The 20,245-nt window shown below is 35.5% G+C and overlaps 1 protein-coding gene across 1 annotated transcript in view; it reads left to right on the top strand.

The window, feature by feature from the left end:
- Window positions 1–20,245, top strand: part of AASDHPPT (aminoadipate-semialdehyde dehydrogenase-phosphopantetheinyl transferase) — a 46,518-nt gene that overhangs the window by 21,051 nt on the left and 5,222 nt on the right. Inside the window, exons 3-4 of the mRNA XM_003764265.4 lie at window positions 16,208–16,329; window positions 16,813–16,971. Coding sequence (XP_003764313.2) covers window positions 16,208–16,329; window positions 16,813–16,971 — 281 coding nt within the window. The remainder of the gene's footprint in view (window positions 1–16,207; window positions 16,330–16,812; window positions 16,972–20,245) is intronic.

Consider the following 20,245-nt stretch of genomic DNA (forward strand, 5'->3'; position numbering starts at 1 on the left):
GCTAGGACTATAATCTAGTTTTCTTGACTTCCATCCCATGCTTTTTCACATTTTATCATTATGGAACTGTAGGGGGTAGTTTTGTTTTATGATTCATGCTTGCAGAGTGCTTTCTTTTAAACCCTGTAGGCCTCATACATGTTCCAGTATTTTCTTCCTTTCTTCATTTGTGGTCAGCAAAGTTGGGAACATCGTCTTCTCACCTATTCTTTTTCATCCTCTCACATGCCTTCTGTCACCATCTCCTCCATTCCTGTCTCACAGAATGGAGTAGCTTTATACCTAACTATGTGGATAAGTGAACCCAAATTAAAATCAGAAACTCTCAGAGTAAGAAAAGCAAAAGAGGGTTTATTATGATCTGGTGAGAAAGGGCAACTCCCAACAGACAAGATGTCAGTAAAGGAGTGAAAAATGCAAACGGCAAAACACAAGATTATATTGACCAGAAGCCCTCACATTTAACCTTTTCTTTCATGGTCTCTGGGATTTAGGGCTTACATTCTAAACATTTAAATCTATCCCAGAAACAAAAGAAACAAACAAAAAAATTGCCTTTAAAAGAAAATTTTAAATAAATGCTAATTAAGAGGTGGTGGGAAACAGGAGGGGAATGTTCATCCATGACAATCAAACACCTGCAGCTTTTTAGATATATCTCAACTTATTATTGCAAAGTCTCAAGTCACAATTAGGGTATAGGTAGAAGTCACATTCTTATGAGAGGTCTTCAGTTTATCACATATATTACCAAAGCTAACTATTCTACTTGTGCAAATGATTCCATTCTGTCCCATCTTCTCTTAAGAGCCTACCCTTTTGTTATCCCCATTCTTTCACTTATTTTTAATCTCTTCCTATTGGCTCATTCTCTGGTGCTTAAAAGCCTGTTCATGTTTAACCCTTTCTGAAACCCATCACTTAATCCTTTCCCTTCTAACTATGGTCCTTTATCTCTTGTACCCTTTGTAGCTTCTCAAAGAGGCTGTTTACAATATTAGCTCTCTTTTTCTCCTTTCATTTTCTACCTCTTTAAATATTGTTTTTGAATTTATAATTCTATCAAAACTGCTTTCTCCAAAGTTACTTGTTTATCCTTCATTTTTTTTTCCCCCTGAGGCTGGAGTTAAGTGACTTGTCCAGGGTCACACAACTAGGAAGTGTCTGAAGACAGATTTGAACTCAGGTCTTCCTGACCAGGGCTGGTGCTCTATCCACTATACTACCTAGCTGCCCCTGTTCTTCATTCTTGAAGGAGATTTTGATATCACAGGGAGGTGATGCCATGACATGTGCTTTGGAATTAAGTAAAGGTGGTAATTGTACAAAGTCACCAGCCTTACTTTCTCCTCCAGAACCACCTGTGTCCAGTGATGAGATACACAGATACCTGGAGATGGCTCTCAAAGATGTGGGAGACCTGGGTCTTTTAAGCAGGTTTTTTTTTTTTTTAAATTAAAGGCCTGATTTTTTACCAAGTTTCAATTTGACTGAGGCAATGCCCATTTAGTGATTAAGATAAAGAAATGAGGCAAAGAATGGCCTCTTTTATCTAATAAAAATTAAAATAAAAAATCAGACTTAGAGGGGAATATCCTCAGGATTTCTGGTTACAACAGAAACAATTGCTATTCACATTTGTGATGGGTCTGTAAGGGCCCAAACTATGACCAATTAGGGCTTGGCCTGGGATTATTGTTGGCTAGTCAATGAGAATCAAAGTGATTTGGATTTTAGGCTGGGTCCTTAAGAAGGAAATTTAACCTGTATCTAGGGAAGTTTCAGCAATCACTTTTTTTTTTTTTTTTAAACATTCCTTTGGGCAGAGCACCAGCAGATAAGGGTAGGAAACCCTGTTAAGGGAAGGAGGAAGAGAGAAAGAAAGAAAAAGCTATGTTGCCAACTGATTGGGTCCCTACTGGGGCAGCTCTATTCAGAGGTTGTTGTTTGTCCTTCATTTTGGAAGAGGAACATAACATCAGGGAGATGATTACACGAGATGTAACCGAACTGGATTTAAGTGAGTGAGGGTAGCTGATCTTTTCTCAGTCCTCATTCTTTTAATTTTTCTGTAAACTTTTATACTCTTGATTACTCTTTCTTCCTTGATATTCTCTTCTATTATTTTGGGACATCACTCACTCCTAATTCTTTTCCTACCTGTCTGATAATTCCTTCTGTTCTTCTTTATTTGGTCTTTCAGAAGTGTCCCTTGGGATTCTATCTTGAGCTCTTTTCTCCTCTCTCTCTGTATTACTTCACTTGATGATTTCATCAGCTCTCTTGGATTTAATTACCATCTGTATGTTGATGATTCTCAAATGTATCTTACCTGCCCTAGACTCTCTGCTAACCCTTAAACTCACAACTCTAACTGCTTTTCAGAATCTTGAATTGAATTTCCAGAAGACATCTTAAAAGGTAATATATCTGCCATATCCAATCTCCTGGCAAAGCTTGTTGATTTCACTTTTGTAACACCTTTTTTAAAAAGTACTTTATTTTTTCCAATTACATGTAAAATTTTTTAATACTCATTTTTAAAAATTTTGAATTCCAATTATCTCATTTTTATCCTTCCCCCTCATTGTAAGGGAAAACAGTTTTGTATGGGTGATATGTATGTAGTCATGCAAATTATATTTCCATATTAGTTATATTGTGAAAGAAAATACAGACCAAAACAGCAACAAAAAGAAGAGAAATAAAGTAAAAATGGATTTGCCTTGTTCTGCATTCTGACCCTCTCTGTTCTTTCTCTGGCGGTAGATAGCTTTTATCATCATGATATCATCATTCAGAATTGTCTTAGAAGTATTACTTAGAATGGCTAAACCTTTCACAGTTGATCTTCATACAATGCTCCTGTTACTATGTACAGTGTTCTGATTCTGCTTACTTCATTTTGCATCACTTCATACAAGTCTTTCCAGGTTTTCCTAAAAGCATTTTATTTTTCATTTCTTATAGTACATTAGTATTCAATCACAATCATATACCACAACTTATTTAGCCATTCCTCAATTGATGGGCATCCTTTCCTCTTCCCTTCATCTTTCCTTTAGTCCTATACAACAAACAATTGATTTACTACTGAAGAAATGAGTTAAACATTCATATTGACACTCCCTCATTAAGTGGAGATTATATCATGCAATCAATAAACTTTTAAATGTTTGCTATATGTCAGGCACTGGGTTATGTGCTGGGACACTGGCACAAAATAAATGTTTTTTCCCTTTAGAAACTTACATTCTTATAGTTATAAAAATTTAAGCTAAATTGAAGTGTGACATATATGTTCTTTTTAGAAAGGCAAATATGAGTAGCTAAAGTTGGTTTCATTGGGTTTCTAAAGACAAACTATACTACTCCTCTAATATAGAGAGGAGGTCTAGCAAACAATATTTAGGGACTCACCTTAGTGATCTCATCCCAGTTTAAACATTTGGAGAATTGTTTAACACTACAAAAGCTTATAGGAAATTTGTTTTAAGCTTTAGGGAAAGGAAATTTATAATGAAGATGTTTGCAAATTATTTGGGTATGCCTTTAGTGTATTTGTGATTTGATTAATAATTTTTAAAATTACTACCTAGAGAAGAGTTCACATAAGGAAATGTATTTAGAACAATAAAGTTAAATTCTAAGTCTCTTATATTGTTTAGGAAACTTAGCTATAGCAAAGGCAAAATTTTCTTTCTTTCTTTCTTTCTTTTTTTTTTTTAACAGTTTATACCCATAAGTTTTTTTCTTGTATTATATAGTAAAAATAAAAGTACAGAAATTCCTGTACTTGACACTTAATCTTTACAAATCATGTTTTATTAGAAGCTGTTTTATGAAATAGTATGACTACAATGCAATAGTAAAAAGAAGCTGTTGAGGTTGGAAAGGGACCCCAAAAGTTTGGGGTCATAGATAGACCTGTGTTGTGAGGTGTTTCAAAAGAATTGTAGTCTTGAACTCATATCCATGTCAAGGGGAAAAGTTAATTGTAATTGTAATACCAATTGAAGTAGGCTAAGTTCCAAAAGAATTTAGCAAAAAAACCAAGAGAAGGGAGACAGATTTACCCAGTACTTCATGTCACTGATATACTAATTTGTGGCCTATAGGTAGAACTGAGGAGTGGTCTCAGGAATTTGGTTATTACTGACCAGCAGATCCAGTGCTATCCTAAGGCCAGAAAACTTTAGAATCTTTGACAGACAAGATTCTCAGAACAATAGCACTCAAAAGTTAGAGGGTCTCAGGAGCACTAATATATTTTCCCTAAAGTCTAAGGGAAGAATTATTATTATATTCCTAGGCCTAAAAGACTTTTACAATCATTGACAGACAGATTGTTAGAATAAAAGCACTCTAAGATCGGGGGATCTCGGGATCACCAATTCTAAACCCAGAAGACTTTATCAATGACAGATTGTTAGAATAGAAGCACTTTAAGTTTGGGAGGACCTCCTTACTGCTGTTTCCCCTAGAAGTTATACTTCATTTTTCTCTACTCAATTTGAACCTCAAATTCATTTGGGACAAAGGGACAAAGATCTCATCTTCTGGAGCTGCTTCATGTTAATAAGAGGTGTAGAACTGTTCTTGCCTAATGGGGTCCAAACTGAGGAGGGAAGGCACAGGGCTTGAAGATGGAGGCAGCAGCATTCAGTGGGCTGCTAAGTGTAGGAATCAGTTTGCCAATGATAATAAAGGTGAACAAGTAGTTGGCAGTTCCTCACTTGGATCCTGGAGGTAATAAATCTCACAAGAAGGTTATAAAACCACAGGGGCCAAATATGAACAAAAAAAGATAATTAAAATTGGAATTTATTTGGGGGTTACTAGGGACAGTAACCAGGAACCCCAACCAGGGGAAGACTTGGGGGATGGATGAGACTATCAGGAATGTCTCACTTACACACAGCTTTTCCTAGGGTAAATACCAAAGAACATTTCCCCCAAATCCCTGCTTTTGTCTCCTTAAGGAGAAGGGATAATGGATAGAATAATGGCATTATACACAGTGAAAGGAGTGCTCAGGTGGCCTAGGGTACAAATACCATAATGTTTAAAAGGCGTTAAACATTGGGCAGAGAGGATAACATGCAAAATGGAGATAGTAGTTAATCTTAAATGAGTTTGATCTTCTTTAGCAAAAACCTCTGAGCCTTTTCAGTCTTACAAGGGAAGGCTTTTATGTTATGAGCCAGAACTTGAAACAAGGTGTTAACTCACTAGAGTTGATAGAAACAATGCTTAGGTAATTGGTTCACACATTAGAGTTCACACCTTTAGAGAGCTTATATAAACTAGAAGCCTCCAGGAAGAGGAGGAGACTTCAGGATATGGAGAAAGCAGGGGTCAGTTGAGGAGATTGAGAAGCTAGAGACTGCAGTTGGGCAGAACTGGGGATTCGGAAGAGGAGAGTCTCAAGCTGGCAGAGGGAGAGGCAAAGGACCAGCAATAAGATCTCACGGAACCAAGGAAAACTAACTGGGCTATTTTGGAAGAGACAATAAAGTACTGAATTTTAATTCCTGGATGCATTTAAAGTGACTATTACTCTGAACTGAAACAAAGGCTGCCTCCAGAAGCTCCCCAAGAAATCTGTACCCAGAGAATGATCATATTTTAGAGAAGAGAAGAACATTAAATTTTAGTTAACTCACTAGAGTTGATAGAAACAATGCTTAGGTAATTGGTTCACATATTAGAGCTCACAGCTTTAAGAGAGTTTACACATTACAGCTCACACATTAGAGTTCACAAGTCCAAGAAATTCACAAGTTATACCTCCTATAATCCCACTCTCGGAGGAGGAGTCAACCTTTGAGTTTATACCTCTAAAAGAGCATAAAAAGGAGCTGAGTCAGTGGAGTCAATACGGGAGACTGACAGAGTGAGAAGTTAGTTGAGGGGATTGAGAAGCCAGGAGTCGGAGTTGGGCTAGAGGCAGAAGCTGACAGAGGCAAAAGACTAGCAACGAGAGCTCTTGGAACCAAAGAAAGCTAACTGGGCTATTTTGGAAGAGACAATAAAGAACTACTTTAACAGCTGGCTGCATTTGGGGTGATTATTACTTTGAACTGAAACAAAGGCTGCCTCCAGAAGCCCCCCCAAGAAACCTCCTCCCAGAGAACGATTATATTATAGAAAAGAGAAACACTACATTTTTACCCAATTAGTACAGGTTTCAACAAAAACCAAAAGCAGTTTCAAGCCCCTCAGAGTGGGTGTATGTGTAAAGTCTGTCAGTCCTACCCTGGGTATATACCCCTCCTCCAGATGGTCTTCAGGAGAGGGGGGTTAACAGCCCTTTCAGGATTTACTTGGACACAAACTAGGCAGATCTGACAGATCTGTTTAATTGTTTCTCCTAGCTTGTGAAAATCACAAGGGACTGGAGAACATTTTTTCCCAAGCGAGTGGCTTGGTGTAGGCCAAAGAAAAGTTTCCACTGACAGGCCTCTAGGATTAGAAGTTGGTCTGAGGGGGTTTGAAACAACTCAGAAAGAGAGAGGGTATAGCCCCTTTAGAAAGGGCTTGTTCCTGGAAGCTACATGAGAATGTAGGAGTTGGGGAATTAAAGGTGCCATGGTCAGGGGCAAACAGGCAGCAGCATGGGCAGCTGAATCTGCAGGCCTGTTAACCTTGGCCTGAAGTAAATCCCCTTTCTGGTGTCTTTACAAAACATAACAGAAACCTCTCTAGGTTCATGGACAGCTTGCAATAATTGTAGAATTTCCCCTGCATACTTAGTGGAGAATTATTTATTTTTGCTGTCAAAAGTCCCATTTCTTTCCATATAATTTCCATATGTTGTGTTTTATAACATAAAAGACATAATTTGGAGTCAGTATAGATGTTCACTCTCATTCCTTTGCCCAGTTCTAAAACTCTGGGGGCAAAATGCTCTGAACCTGGTGAGGTGTTAGAACCTCCAATGGTTGGTCTAGGGTGAGCTTAGAGGCTTCCCCCATTAGAAGAGCTGTGGCAGCTAGTTCTAAGGCAGGAGGGTCACCCTAAAGACACCAAGTTTCTTTATGAAGTAAGGAATAGGGTCCCAGGGACTGAGTTGGGATCCTTAGAATCTGGCCCCACCTTCCATCAATGCACAGGCTTTAAGTAGGGCTAAGGCTGCGCCAGAGATTATCAGGGTCTAAAACCCTTGATTAGGGCTCCCATTTGAGGGGAATTGTGCCAGGGCCTTGAATAGAATCCTATAGGGGGTTGGCAATAACTAAAGTTAAGTATAAAATCCAGCTGTGCCCAGGAAAGTACACAGTTATTTCTTTGAGGAAGGTTCCGGAGCTGATAAGGTTGCTTTTCAGTTGTGAGCAAATGGGGTGGGAGTTAATTTATGACCCAAACACTTAACAGACTGATTGACAATGTGAGCCTTTAAACAAAGAAACTTCATAGCCCTGAGTGGGGAAGGGGAGCTGGAAGTTAGGGGTTTTATAGCTGCAGCCAGAGAAGCCTCTCAGGTAGGGCTGCAGATTAAGATCTCATCTGTATACTGGATAGCCAGGGCCTGTCCAAATATGTGGGGATTGTCACAGAAGCCCTGAGTCACCTTCATGTTATAGACAAGACTGCCCATGTTAATTGGTGGGGATTACATATCCCTGAATTTGCCCCTTCAAGGCAAAAAGAAATTGTGAATCTTTATACAAAGGTATGCAAAAGAAAGCATCTTTAAGATCTAAGGTAGAAAATCATTGTCCCCTGGGATACTTGTACTGGGTTCATGACTTCTACTGACCATTTGTTCTGATTATAGAAATGTGCTAAAAGGGGATAAAGCAGGAACATGATTATGATAGTGTCAAAACAGGTTCTTCAGGCTTCAGCCTGATAAAGCATCCTTAGTTTTGTTTAACAACCAATCATGCAGTAACAATTCTACTTCATAGCCAGACTAAGGAATAGTCAGGTGAGAAACAAAGAAACAGAACTGGGAAACTGAGTCAGAAGGATCCCAACTTAAACAGAGGCTAAGGTTATCTTCCCAACTCTTACGCAGATAAAATATCTGTTTATTATAATAGTTTAGAAAGGCAATAGTTGCTTTAATATGGCAAGAAAAATTCCTGAAACATTGGAGAAAATTCCAGGAATTTACCCCATTTTTAAAGAAAAGTAAAAGAAAAAAACAAACTACGTAAATAGCAACTTTTTGCTAATCCTTCCTTGACTCCTCCTATCTTGCCCAGAGTCCCCTTCTGCTCTTTTAGGAAAGCATCCCAAATGATTTTAAAGGATCTTCTCCATTTCATTCCTCAGAATGTGTTGGGCCAGAACTCTAAACTTGAAACAAAGGATTCTTACAAGGTACTAAGTCAGTGGAATTGATAGAGACAATAGTTATTTAATTTAGCATGGTCCAGTATTATTTGTTATATCACTACTAGATACTATGGTGCTTATGTGGTACTATGTGCTTATGTAATTTATGTAATTATGTGTAATATCTCCCATATTGATGGATTTATGTATATCTGTTTTAAGAGTGAGACCCTTCAGAAACCTGCTAATCTGATTTGATTTCCCATTTCCTTTGGTGTTTTCATCTCCCTTCCTGAGACGTCAGGAAGGGCATGATCACCTCCTTTTATGGTGCTTTCACCCCTTTTTTGAGGAGTCAGGGAAGGTGTGATCAACTCCTTTTTTGGGGTTCTCACTTCCCTGAGAAGTCAGGGAGGTCATGACCACCTATGTTCTAAAACAAAATAAAGTGAGAGATGTTATGGGACAGAACTTTGAACTTGAAACAAAGGATTCTTACAAGGTACTAAGTCAGTGGAATTGATAGAGACAATAGTTATCTAATTTAGTATGGTTCAGTATGATTTATTTAAATCCTATAAGGAGTACTTATTGTGTATCTAATTTATATTTTAATATATTTAACATCTACTGATCATCCTGCCATCTAGGGGAGGGGGTGGGGGGGTAAGAGGTGAAAAATTGGAACAAGAGGTTTGGCAATTGTTAATGCTGTAAAGTTACCCATGCATATATCCTGTAAATAAAAGGCTATTAAATTAAAAAAAAAATAAATCCTACAAGGAGATATTATGGGCCAGGACTTGAAGCAAGATACTAAATGGAATTGAGGAGACAGTGGATAAATCTAATTTAGCATTGATTTACTCCTACAACAAATAATGGTTTCCCAGTGATATAATGATTGGTTTGTACTTGGTGTGTAGGTTAGAAATCCTAACAGAGAGGCATAAAGTCTCATTAGGGTGAAGATAAAGAGAGGGTAGCACTGGAAGAGAATATTATTCTAGCTGGCTGAGGCTTCCTTGACATAGCATGGCATAGCTAGAACCTCTGCAAAGAGAGGATTTTAGATTGGCTCTTTTATAATAGGAGCTTTGGCTGTAAGCTGAAGGGGGCTAGTAGGTGGAGTTCCAAGTTGGGTCATCTACAAGCTGAGTTTCAGCTTGAGCTGGAATTTGAATAGAATTGAATGAGTTTTTTTAATTCACTAGGTTTGGAATTCTTTTGCTCAGGACTGACCTTATGATCACTGATTTTAAAGCTAGCATTGTTGAGGTGTGAGAATTGAGGGTTGAGAGATTCCCCTAACAGCAGTAGGATCCCTTTGGCCAGTGGCAGACTTTATGAAAGAATTCACAAAATGTATACAGGCAAAAAATACAGCAATAATTTTAAGGTCCCTTAACTTTAGAGTGCTTCTGTTCTAATAATCTGTCAATGATTCTGATGTAAATTGTGTCCCCTTTAATCTGCAGGGAAAGAGTTAGAAAGGCCCTGATATAAACCCTGGGGGAAGGGTTGTCCTGAGTCTCAAACCCTCCCTGGCCTCTGGGACGGGCCACATCCATTCTTAAGGGAAACTCCCGAAAGTAAGCTCATTCAATTGAAAATCTCAGCCAAACTGCTCCTTAGCTTGGGGCCAGGACAAACCCAATAAAACTGAAGGCATGTAAATGGACCTTTGCTAATTCCTATCAGGAGTTTGCTGGCTAAGAAATTTATTTTCTTAGTGTAAATAAGCCTATTCTTTGCTCTGTAAGGAGGTCAGCAGAAATGTTAGGGGTAGATAAATAAATTTGAGATTCTTCAGCATAGAGATGAATTGAATACATGTGAGTTGATCATATCACCATGTGAAATAGTATAGATAGAGAAGAAAAGACTGGCCTGCAGAGTGACCTAATAGGTAGAAGTGTAAGAAATGCATTTGTTTTATTCCCATAGTTATAAAAATTAAATTGGAGAAAGGAAACAAATTAGAAAATTGAAATCCTCCTGGAGGTCAGGGGTAGAAAAGAATGTAAAAAGGGCCCAAAAGAATGTAATAATGTAAGCTTCTTAGACACAGGGACTGATGTGAGGTTTGAAAAGAATCTTTTATTCTTTGTCCCTAACTTTCGACTATTATCTTCCTTTTCTAGAATGGAAGCTTCTGTGGGGGCAGAAAGGCTAGATTGAGTGGGAAACACCCAACTCTGTTAACTATTTGATTGCTTTAGGCTTTCTTACCTTCATTTTTAGAAACCCCACCCAATGGGGAAAGGAGCCCCAGGGGTTAAGGAGGGGAGAAAATGTTCTTTGCTTAGATATGTCTCTCTCCAAAACCACTCTTCATGTGTCAGAGACGGTGCTCTCTTTCCCATGAGAGAGAAATACATTTTTTCCTACACTCATCCTCTGACTGTGTTTTAGTGGTCTCTACTATTCCACATAGAAGGAACTGAGAGAATATATATCACTGAGGAGATGGCAATTGCCAGTGTCAGAGCATGCGGAGAGGTCAAAAAGGATGAGGATTGAGAAAAATCCCTTAGATTGGTCTTGTGAAGAGCAGTTTTGATTAAATGATGAGGTTGGTAACCAGACTGTAGAAAATTAATAAAAGAATAGAAAGAAAGAAAATGAATTTTTCACTTATCTTAAGGAGGTTAGTATCAAAAGGTAGGAGAGATAAGAGAAGATAGTGGGGAATAGATGGATGAAAGCAGGGTTTTTTTTCTTTTTAAAAAAACAATTCAAAAATTTATTTATTTATTTATTTTAAAGCTTTTTATTTTCACAACATATGCACTGATAATTTTTTTAACATTGACCCTTGCATAGCCTTGTGTTTCAAATTTTCCCTTCTTTGTCCCCACCTCCTCCCTTAAATGGTAAGCAATCCAATATATGTTATCCATGAAAAACATTCCTTTTTAATACACATTGCTTTATAAATCATGTTGAGAGAGAAAAAGCAGAGTAAAAGAAAAAACCACAGAAAAAAGAAATTACCATAGCATGTGTTGGTTTACATTCAATCTCTGTAGTTCTTTTTTCTGGATGCAGATGGTATTTTCTATCCAGTCTATTTGGATTGTTTTGGATCTCTGAACCACTGAGAAGAACCAAGCCTTTCATAGTTAACCATCACACATTCTTACTGTTATGTACAATATATTCCTGGCTCTGCTTGTTTCACTCACCATCAGTTCATGTAAATCTTTTCAGGCCTTTCTAAAATCAGCTTGTTCGTCATTTTTTATAGAACAATAATATTCCATTATTTTCATATACCACAACTTATTCAGCCATTCCCCAATTGATGGACATCTACTCATTTTCCAACTTTTTGCTACCAAGAAGAGAGCTGCTATAAACATTTTTGCACATGTTAATTCTTTCCCCTTCTTTATGATTTCCTTGGGATACAGACCCATTAGTAGCACTGCTGGGTCAAAAGGTATGTACAGTTTTATATCTCTTTAGGCATAGTACCAGATTGACTTCAGAATGGTTGGATCATTTTACAACTCCACCAACAATGCATTAGTATCTCAGTTTTCCCATATCCCCTCCAACATTTATCATTATCTTTTTCTGTCATCTTAGCTACTTTGAGAGGTGTGGTGTGGTACCTCAAAGTTGTTTTAATTTGCATCTCTCTTAATCAATAATGCTTTAGAGCATTTTTCCATATGACTGTTGATGGATTTAATGTCATCATCTGTAGATTGTCTGTTCATATCCTTTGACCATTTATCAGTTGGGGAGTGACTTGTATTCTTATAAATTTCTTTATATATTTTAGAAATCAGAGCTTTTTTTGAAGATTAAAATTTTTTGAAGTTAGAGGAGAAATGGCTATGTTTGGAATCAGGAAGAATGCACTTAGTTAACAGAGAGCTTGAAGATAAGTGAGAAAGTAGTGATAATTGAGGGACCAATTTGCTGAAGACAGAATGGAATGGAATAAGTTGAGAGGTTTAGATTTAGCAAAGAAAAGGACCACCTTTTCATACGAGATAAAGATGAAGGAGGAGATAGTGACAGAAGGCATCTGTGCAGTGTGAGATGAGGAGGAAGAGTTCCTGACAAATGACTTCAATTTTTTCAGTAAAATATGAAGCAAAATTCTCTGCTGAGTTAGTTGTGAAGGAGGAGCTGTGGGAAATTTACAGAATGAAAAAGTTTGAATGGACCAATGTGATAAATGGAATAATAACTTAATTAGAGTTTGTAGAAGGATTGCCTTGCAGCAATGAGGTCCCACTTGAATTTATGTAACATAGTCTGGCAGTTACATGATTTTTTTCCACATGCACACATTTGTAGGAACAAAGACATCATATGGTTTGAGTGAGTGATTCAAGGCTGAAGCTCAACCAGGCAAGATCAGCAATATGACAAGGGAATAAGGAACTCAAGAGAGGAAGGCAGTTAGTAGAGAGAGGAACTGCTTTCATGAGGGGTCAAGATGACGAATAGAGATGAGAGTGTATGTAGCTAGTGCCCAGCAGTAATCTGGGAGAGATTTGAGAGATTGAAAGATTGGAGATGTTAATATGAAATAACAACTGAATTTGGAGTTGTGAGGCAGAGGGAGAGGTGTCATGACTTGATTGTGACAAGATAAAAGCATTCAAAGTTTGAAGACATTGAAGTGTGGAGTGCTTTTTGTTGAAGGCAAGATTAAAGGTATGACCATCATCATTATTATTGTTTGTGGCTGAGTTGAGGTGAAGGAATAGAACATGAGACATTAGTAATTTGAGGAATTGTAAAGTTAGTGTTTGAGGGAGTATATATATTGAAGTTCCCTAGTGGGAGAGTAGAAGTCAAAAAAGAGAAAGACTGAGCTTGGCGTTGAACTCATTGAGGAAGAAAGGGCAGTAGTTACCAAAATGTTGATTGACTGGCAGATATGAATTGAGTGAACCTCTAAAGAGTAAAGGTTACTGAATCCCGAAGATAGGGGGGATTGGAAACTGGCAGTGGAGATCAAATGGAAGGGAATGAATGAAAGAACAGGCATTACTAAAAAGGGTAGCCAGGAAGCTATGTATTTGTGGGAGTCAAAAGACAGTGAACAAGGAAAAAATTTAAGACGAAAATTAATTTTGTTGTCCATGGACCAGGCATTCCAGAGTCCATAATGGAATGTTAAAGTGGAGTAGGAAATTAAGGGTCTAGAGCAAGGGGAGATCTTAAGGGGAATACAATCAGACAGTGTAGGGTGAGGAAAGTGGTATGAATAGTGATTGGTGAATGTTGAGAATGACTGAAATGGGACAGTATGACCTGAGGGAAGATTTTATAAAGATTTTTTAATGTCCATAATAGAATTTTGGCTTCAAGCAACACTTCATTATTCCTGATACTACTCTTATGGTATTACTCCATAGAATGCTAAAGCTTTGAATTCATCCTATTACCTATTCTTCATTCTACTTTTCTCCTCTTTAACCATAGTTACTCATGTATTCACAATTCATATTGGGCTCTTTAGATACTCTATATTTTCTTCTTCCTTGGAATCTTTTGTTTTTCAATAATTCACAAGGTTTTTTTTTTAATTTCAATATGATTATATTTTCCCATGTTTACATGTAATGATAGACATTCATTTTTGTAAGATTTTGAGTTCTAATTATTTTTTCCCTCTCTCCTTATCTCCCCCCTTCCCCAAGATAGCAAGCAGTGTTTTATAGGTTACACATGTACAATGATTTAAAACATTCCTATCTTAGTTGTGTTGTGAAAGAAAAATCAAAAGGAAGGGGAAAATGAGGAAAACAGCAAACAAAAAAAAAGGTGAAAATAGTATGTTTTGATCCACATTCAGTCTTCATAGTTTGCTCTCTGGATGTGGAAGGCATTTCCTTTCCCACGTCTTTTGGAATTATCTTGGATCACTATATTGCTGAGAAAAGCTAAGTCTATCATACTTGATCATCAAATAATCTTGGTGCTATGGTGTGTAATGTTTTCTTAGTTCTGCTCACTTCACTCAGCATCAGTGAATGTAAGTTTTTCCAAGCTATTCTGAAATCAACCTGTTCATTTATTATAGAACAATAATATTCCATTACATTCATATACCATAACTTATTCAGCCATTCCCCAATTGACAGACATACATCCAATTTCCAGATCCTTGTTACCACAAAAAAAACAGCTACAAACATTTTTCACATAGGTCTTTTTCCCTTTTTTATGATTTCTTTGGGATATAGACCCAGTAGAGACACTGTTGGATCAAAGGGTATGCAGTCCTTTGGATATAGTTTCAAATTGCTCTGCAGAATGGCTGGATCATTTTATAACTCTACCAACTATGCATTAATGTTCCTGTTTTCCCATATTCCTTCCAACATTTTTCATTATCTTTTCCTGTGATCTTAGCCAATCTTATAGGTGTAAGGTTATCCCTCAGAGTTATTTTAATTTGTATTTCTTTAATCAGTAGTGATTTGGAACATTTTTTCATTTTACTATAGATGGCTTAAATTTCTTCATCTAAAAATTGTCTGTTCATGCTCTTTGACCATTTATCAATTGGAGAATGATTTGTATTCTTATAAATTTGGTTTAATTCTTTATTTTAGTAATGAGGCCTTTATTAAATAGGCTATTAAAATTATTTCTCACCTTTCTGTTTCCTTTCTAATTTTGGCTGAATTGGTTTTGTTTGTGCAAACAGTTTTTAATTTAATATAATCAGAATTATCCATTTTCGTTTCATAATGTTCTTTCTTGTTTGATCGTAAATTCCTTCCTTCTTCTAAACTGACAAACCATACTTTGCTTTCCTAATTTTCTCCTAGTATCATTCCTTATGTCTAAATCAATTCATGACAAATTTGGAACCCTTCTGAGTCCAATTCCTCTATATAATTTTACACTTTGTTAACCTAATCATATTTTCTCTGAATTCTTAAGATACTCTCTTCCAAAATATATGTTTTTACTCTATAACTCTATTTCACCTTAATGTTTTTTGAATTATGTATACTCTTATGTTAAGATGTTTTAGTTCTACATTATATCATACCAAATCTTAGACATTTAACTCCTTGAATTAAGCTTTTTGATAATCTAATTTAATACTTTTAATTTGTATATTTATATCTAGACATAGGTGAAGCTGTTATTACAATTCTTTCTGCATATTTTCTTTTGTGAATTAATGGACTTATTCATTAATATCCTTTTTTCCTGCATCTCATTTGCTTTATTTTTCACTATCAGATATTCACTGTTCAAATCTTTTTTTTCTGAGCCCTCTTCCTTCAGTTGTTAATAGTGTTCAAAACAGCATCTGTTCCCGTTAAAGGCATTTCTTGTCCAGAAGTTTGGGATATTTATAACAAGAGTCATTGGAAGTGTATGGTTGTGTTGATATTTAACTAGCCTTTGTGGGTTCTCCATTATATCCAAAAACAAGCAATGAGAAGATAACATTATTCTTCTTGGTTCATGTCCTTATGGCCACTCTAATACTCTTTAGCTACCAGAGCTTTTATCTTTTTCCTTTGAGTAATATTGAAAGCATTTTAGGTATTGTCATTTGTCTTATTGTTTTCTCTTCTAAGAACCCCTCAGTGGAATGTCATTCTAGCAGCGACTTAAGTTAATAATAATTATCTTTGTGATGGAAATAAACTTTTAGTCTTTGGTATATTTTATCATTTTAGAATGTCTTACTTATGTATTAAGGTCCTTTTTTCAGTCTTCTTCCATTATTTCATTTGAATATTTGAGTAGTGGAAAAAAGGCAAAAAGGAACCTATTTCAAAAAAAAAAAGGCTATTGTGTAATAAAATTATAGGGAACAATAGTATATGACACAATGTTAATATGTTTAGATGTCATATTGGAAAATGTTTCCCAAATGTTAAAACAGTTAACTGTAATATTGTATTTTCTCAATTGGCAGGCCGAAGCTCAATTCCAGAATTCTTTCGAATTATGAATAGACAGTTTACAGAGAGAGAATGGAAGACAATCAAAGCCTTTGAAGATGAATGGACCCAGCTGGATACATTTTATAGGCATTGGGTATGTTTTTATTCTGAATTTGATAATCAAAATTTATGTAGTAGAGACTCATTATTTCAGATAAAAACTGGAAGCAAAAGTATTTCAGGTTATCAGAAGTTGAACGTTACTTGATTTAAATGGGTATCAGTTACAGTTTTGAAATTATTATTTTATATAGTATTTCATGGTAATGGAATTTGGTACCACAACATTTGATCTGTATTTTGTTGAAGAATGAATATTTCGCATTATTAAAGACATAAAACATGGTATATTGTATGTTACCATTTTTAAATAACTTTTTTTCATGAATCATATGAATGAGGTCTAGAACATATTTAACTCTCTGCTTTCTATTAGATCTGGAAAACACTTTGTTGCAATATTGTATTTAGGAGATAGTCATATGAAGTCCTAGAACCAAACATGTTTGGTTTTTAATTGTTTGAAATTGCATTTTGTCTGCCACTTGCTTTAACCTCAATTTTTTTGATATTTTAGGCACTAAAAGAAAGCTTCTTAAAAGCTATTGGGGTTGGAATAGGATTTAAACTACAGAGAATCGAGTTTAATATATCTCCCCTGCATCTGGAAGTAGGCAAAGTATATAGAGAAACAAATATGCTACTTGATGGAGAAGAAGAAGAATGGACTTTTGAGGTAAGGAAATCAGATTATTTTTCTCAATTTTTTTTTTAACTTTCACATTCTTAGTACGAACATATAAATTTAAATTGCCCTATGTATTTTGAATATTATACTTCCCTTTTTAAAAATAACCACGTTACAACTTTTGGAAGTTTATACTAAGTACTTTCACTGCCATCACTGTATTCTTAATCTTTTTCAGTCTGTTTTTTTCTGCTTTCTCATTCTACTTAAATCACTCATACTCCTTTAATTCAACACCCTCAGTGACTCCCCAAACAAATTGTACTATTGTTCCCCCCTAAACTGTTCCTAGGACATGGAATGAATGTGCTATGATTTTTGACTTACTGATTGAATATTAATCCTAAAATAGTTTATAGTTTTTCATCTGCCTAGATTGCCCTTATCTGTGCAAGTCCCTACTTCACAGTCTCTGCTTATCAGAATTCTAACTATCCTTCAAGATCTAGATCAAATGTCACCTTTTACGTGAAGGCTTTCCTTATGATCATAGTGGTTTGTTATTTCTCTCCCCCTCAATCATTTTTGAATATTTTTGTATGATTACCTTGAAAGACAATTTTCAATCTCTATATAGGTTTTATCTTTTCCCTTACTAAATTGAATTAGTGTAGAAGTCATAACTTTATCTTTTTTGTCCTCCAGAGGTTAGTTCCTTTCATAAATTAGTTGTTAATGAAATGTTTATTTTGTTATGATATAAATCATGATAAACTGAAGCCCAGAGTTTCACGCATGAACCTTTTATTGACAAAGAACTGATTTGCTATTAAACAGGGTCTCAGGCACCTCTGAAAAGCTAACATGCCAAATGAGAGCTCTCTTGAGCATCCAGAATAAAAGACAGCATTATAGATGGGAAAATAATATGATTGGTTACAGAGTCTGTAGCAATATAGGTATGAGAAAAAATGCAGTTGGCTGGAAATTACGAATGGGAGCTAGTAATAACCTTTCTATCCATCCTGTCATCCGATTGTAAGAAGCGTTTTCATTGTTTGAGTCCATCTGCAAGAATAGTTAATGAAAGTGGACAAAACTACCTTGAATATGTCTGAATTCTTCAAGGATAACAGATTTCTTTGAGGCAAAAGTAGAATAGCCCTTAACTCAGAAACTGAGTGATTTACAAGAAAGTTGATTTTCCAAACCTTAACACTGAGGTAAATGAAACAAGACTTTAGGCAGTTAAGAAAATGTTGATATTGATACAGAATGAAATCAATAACAAAATAGAATCAATTTGATTTTCCTAATTTTTAGAAGCAAAAGGTTGATGTTGAAGATGATGTCAAAAATATATATTATCCAAAAATGTTAAAATAGTAAAGACTCTATAATGAACAATTTGTTGTCAAGCCAATTACATCTTCAACCAATATGAATAACAAATATCAGGGAAAATGTGCTCACTGGCAGTTTATTTCTTGGAGAAATATACATTCAGGTTCTGATTGTTAGTAATTTCATTTAGAACATTTGTCTCACATCATAAAAGTAGAATTTAGTTTTCAGAAAAGACCTTAGAAAGGAGTTTTACACATAGATTAAAATCTCATCTCTGGTATCTAAAACCATAGTAAAAAAAAAAAAAAGATATATATTTACAATGGCACTAATTTTTTTTTTTTTTTTGGCTGAGACAATTGGAGTAAAGTGACTTGTCCAGGGTCACACAGGTAGGAAGTGTTAAGTGTATGAGGTCAGATTTGAACTCGGGTCCTCTTGACTTCAGGACTGGTGCTGTATGCACTTCATCACCTACCTGCCCCATTGGCACTAATTTTTAAATGTTTTTATGCCACAATCTCATGAGGAGGAATGTTTTCCATGCTTCATCTTATATTGTTTTCTGTGTCTCAAGGTCAGGGAACTCACTTGAAGGAGGAAGTTCACACTTTTTAAAGTTTACATTTCTCTTCCTATTGTAATTCTCTAAGTACTTATTTAGATATTTTTATGAATCTGAGATCTCTTTAGTGTAGTTTCCTTCTCCACTATTGCAGATTGCAACTCATATTAGAAGTTCTCATCTGATGTATTTCTTACCCATGTTCTTTTATAAATCATCTGAACAGAATATATATACTGTACTTGAGGGTTTACTCTAAGTGTATATAGATATGAGAAATCAGTCATTAAGCTTTTCTTTCTTTACATATATTTTACTTCTTCTTGATTGCTAGTCCCTTTGATGATTTTATATCACTCCTTGTATGTAATTGTTTTTTTCATATTTAATATTTTTATTTTCCCAAGTTACATGAAAAAGTTTTAAAAATTTCTAGATTCTCTCCCTTCCTCCTCATTAAAAAGACTCATCTGAAGTTATTATGTAAATAATCTTCAGAGATTTTATTTAACCCATGTAATTGGATAATTTGCAATTTTAATTCTTCTAATATTTTAGAGTTTCATAATTTACAACCACATTGCATTATTGGGAGAACAGTAATGATAAAATATAAGTTTGGGGTGGGTCTATGACTTTTCAAATGTGACTTAACTACTCAGTTCTTCCTATTAAATTCTGAGCACAAGAGAGTGTCCTGCAGAGCCTGTTGAAGATGAGTAACTAAATCAATTGTCCTTTTAACTGCATATTATAATTCGCACAATATGCATTTTTCAACTGCTTACTTTTTTCTATATGCATTGCTAGGCTGATCTTTTTTGAGTGTATGTTCATCTGTTATAGGAAAATGAGATATATCATTTTCCAGAGGTTGACCAGTATAGTTAAAACTCCATCATCTGTAAATGCGAATATGTCATCATCTTTAGACCAGCCTTCCACTGGAGATTGCATAGGATTTTATCCATAACAGTGTTGAGCACCTTTAGATCTCTTTGTTTTATGACTTGGTATAATTAAAGAATTATTGAACCAAATTTTCTCTTACTATCTTAGGTTCTCAGTATATGCATTTAAGACTTCTTGTTAGAGAAGAGTAAATTAGGCTTTGTTTTGTTTTACCTAGTCCAATAAAATTGAACACATTTATTAATCACCCATTCTGTATAAAGCATAATGTCACAATCTGGGTGTAGTGAAAAAGAAAAATGCCATTGACAGTGTCTGAAATATAATTGGCAGTGAGAAGAAAAAAAAAGAAAGGAAGAGAAGAAAAATGTTTTAAGTGGATTTCTATTCAAGACAATAGTCAGGCAACAGCTAAGTTCAGCTATTTTAATTAAGCTATTTATAGAAATATGCCAATTGAAGGCTAAATACACTTGAAAAAGTAGTTCTAAATAACTA

This window comes from Sarcophilus harrisii, chromosome 3, assembly GCF_902635505.1.
Source record: "Sarcophilus harrisii chromosome 3, mSarHar1.11, whole genome shotgun sequence".
In the NCBI taxonomy this organism is placed as follows: domain Eukaryota; kingdom Metazoa; phylum Chordata; class Mammalia; order Dasyuromorphia; family Dasyuridae; genus Sarcophilus; species Sarcophilus harrisii.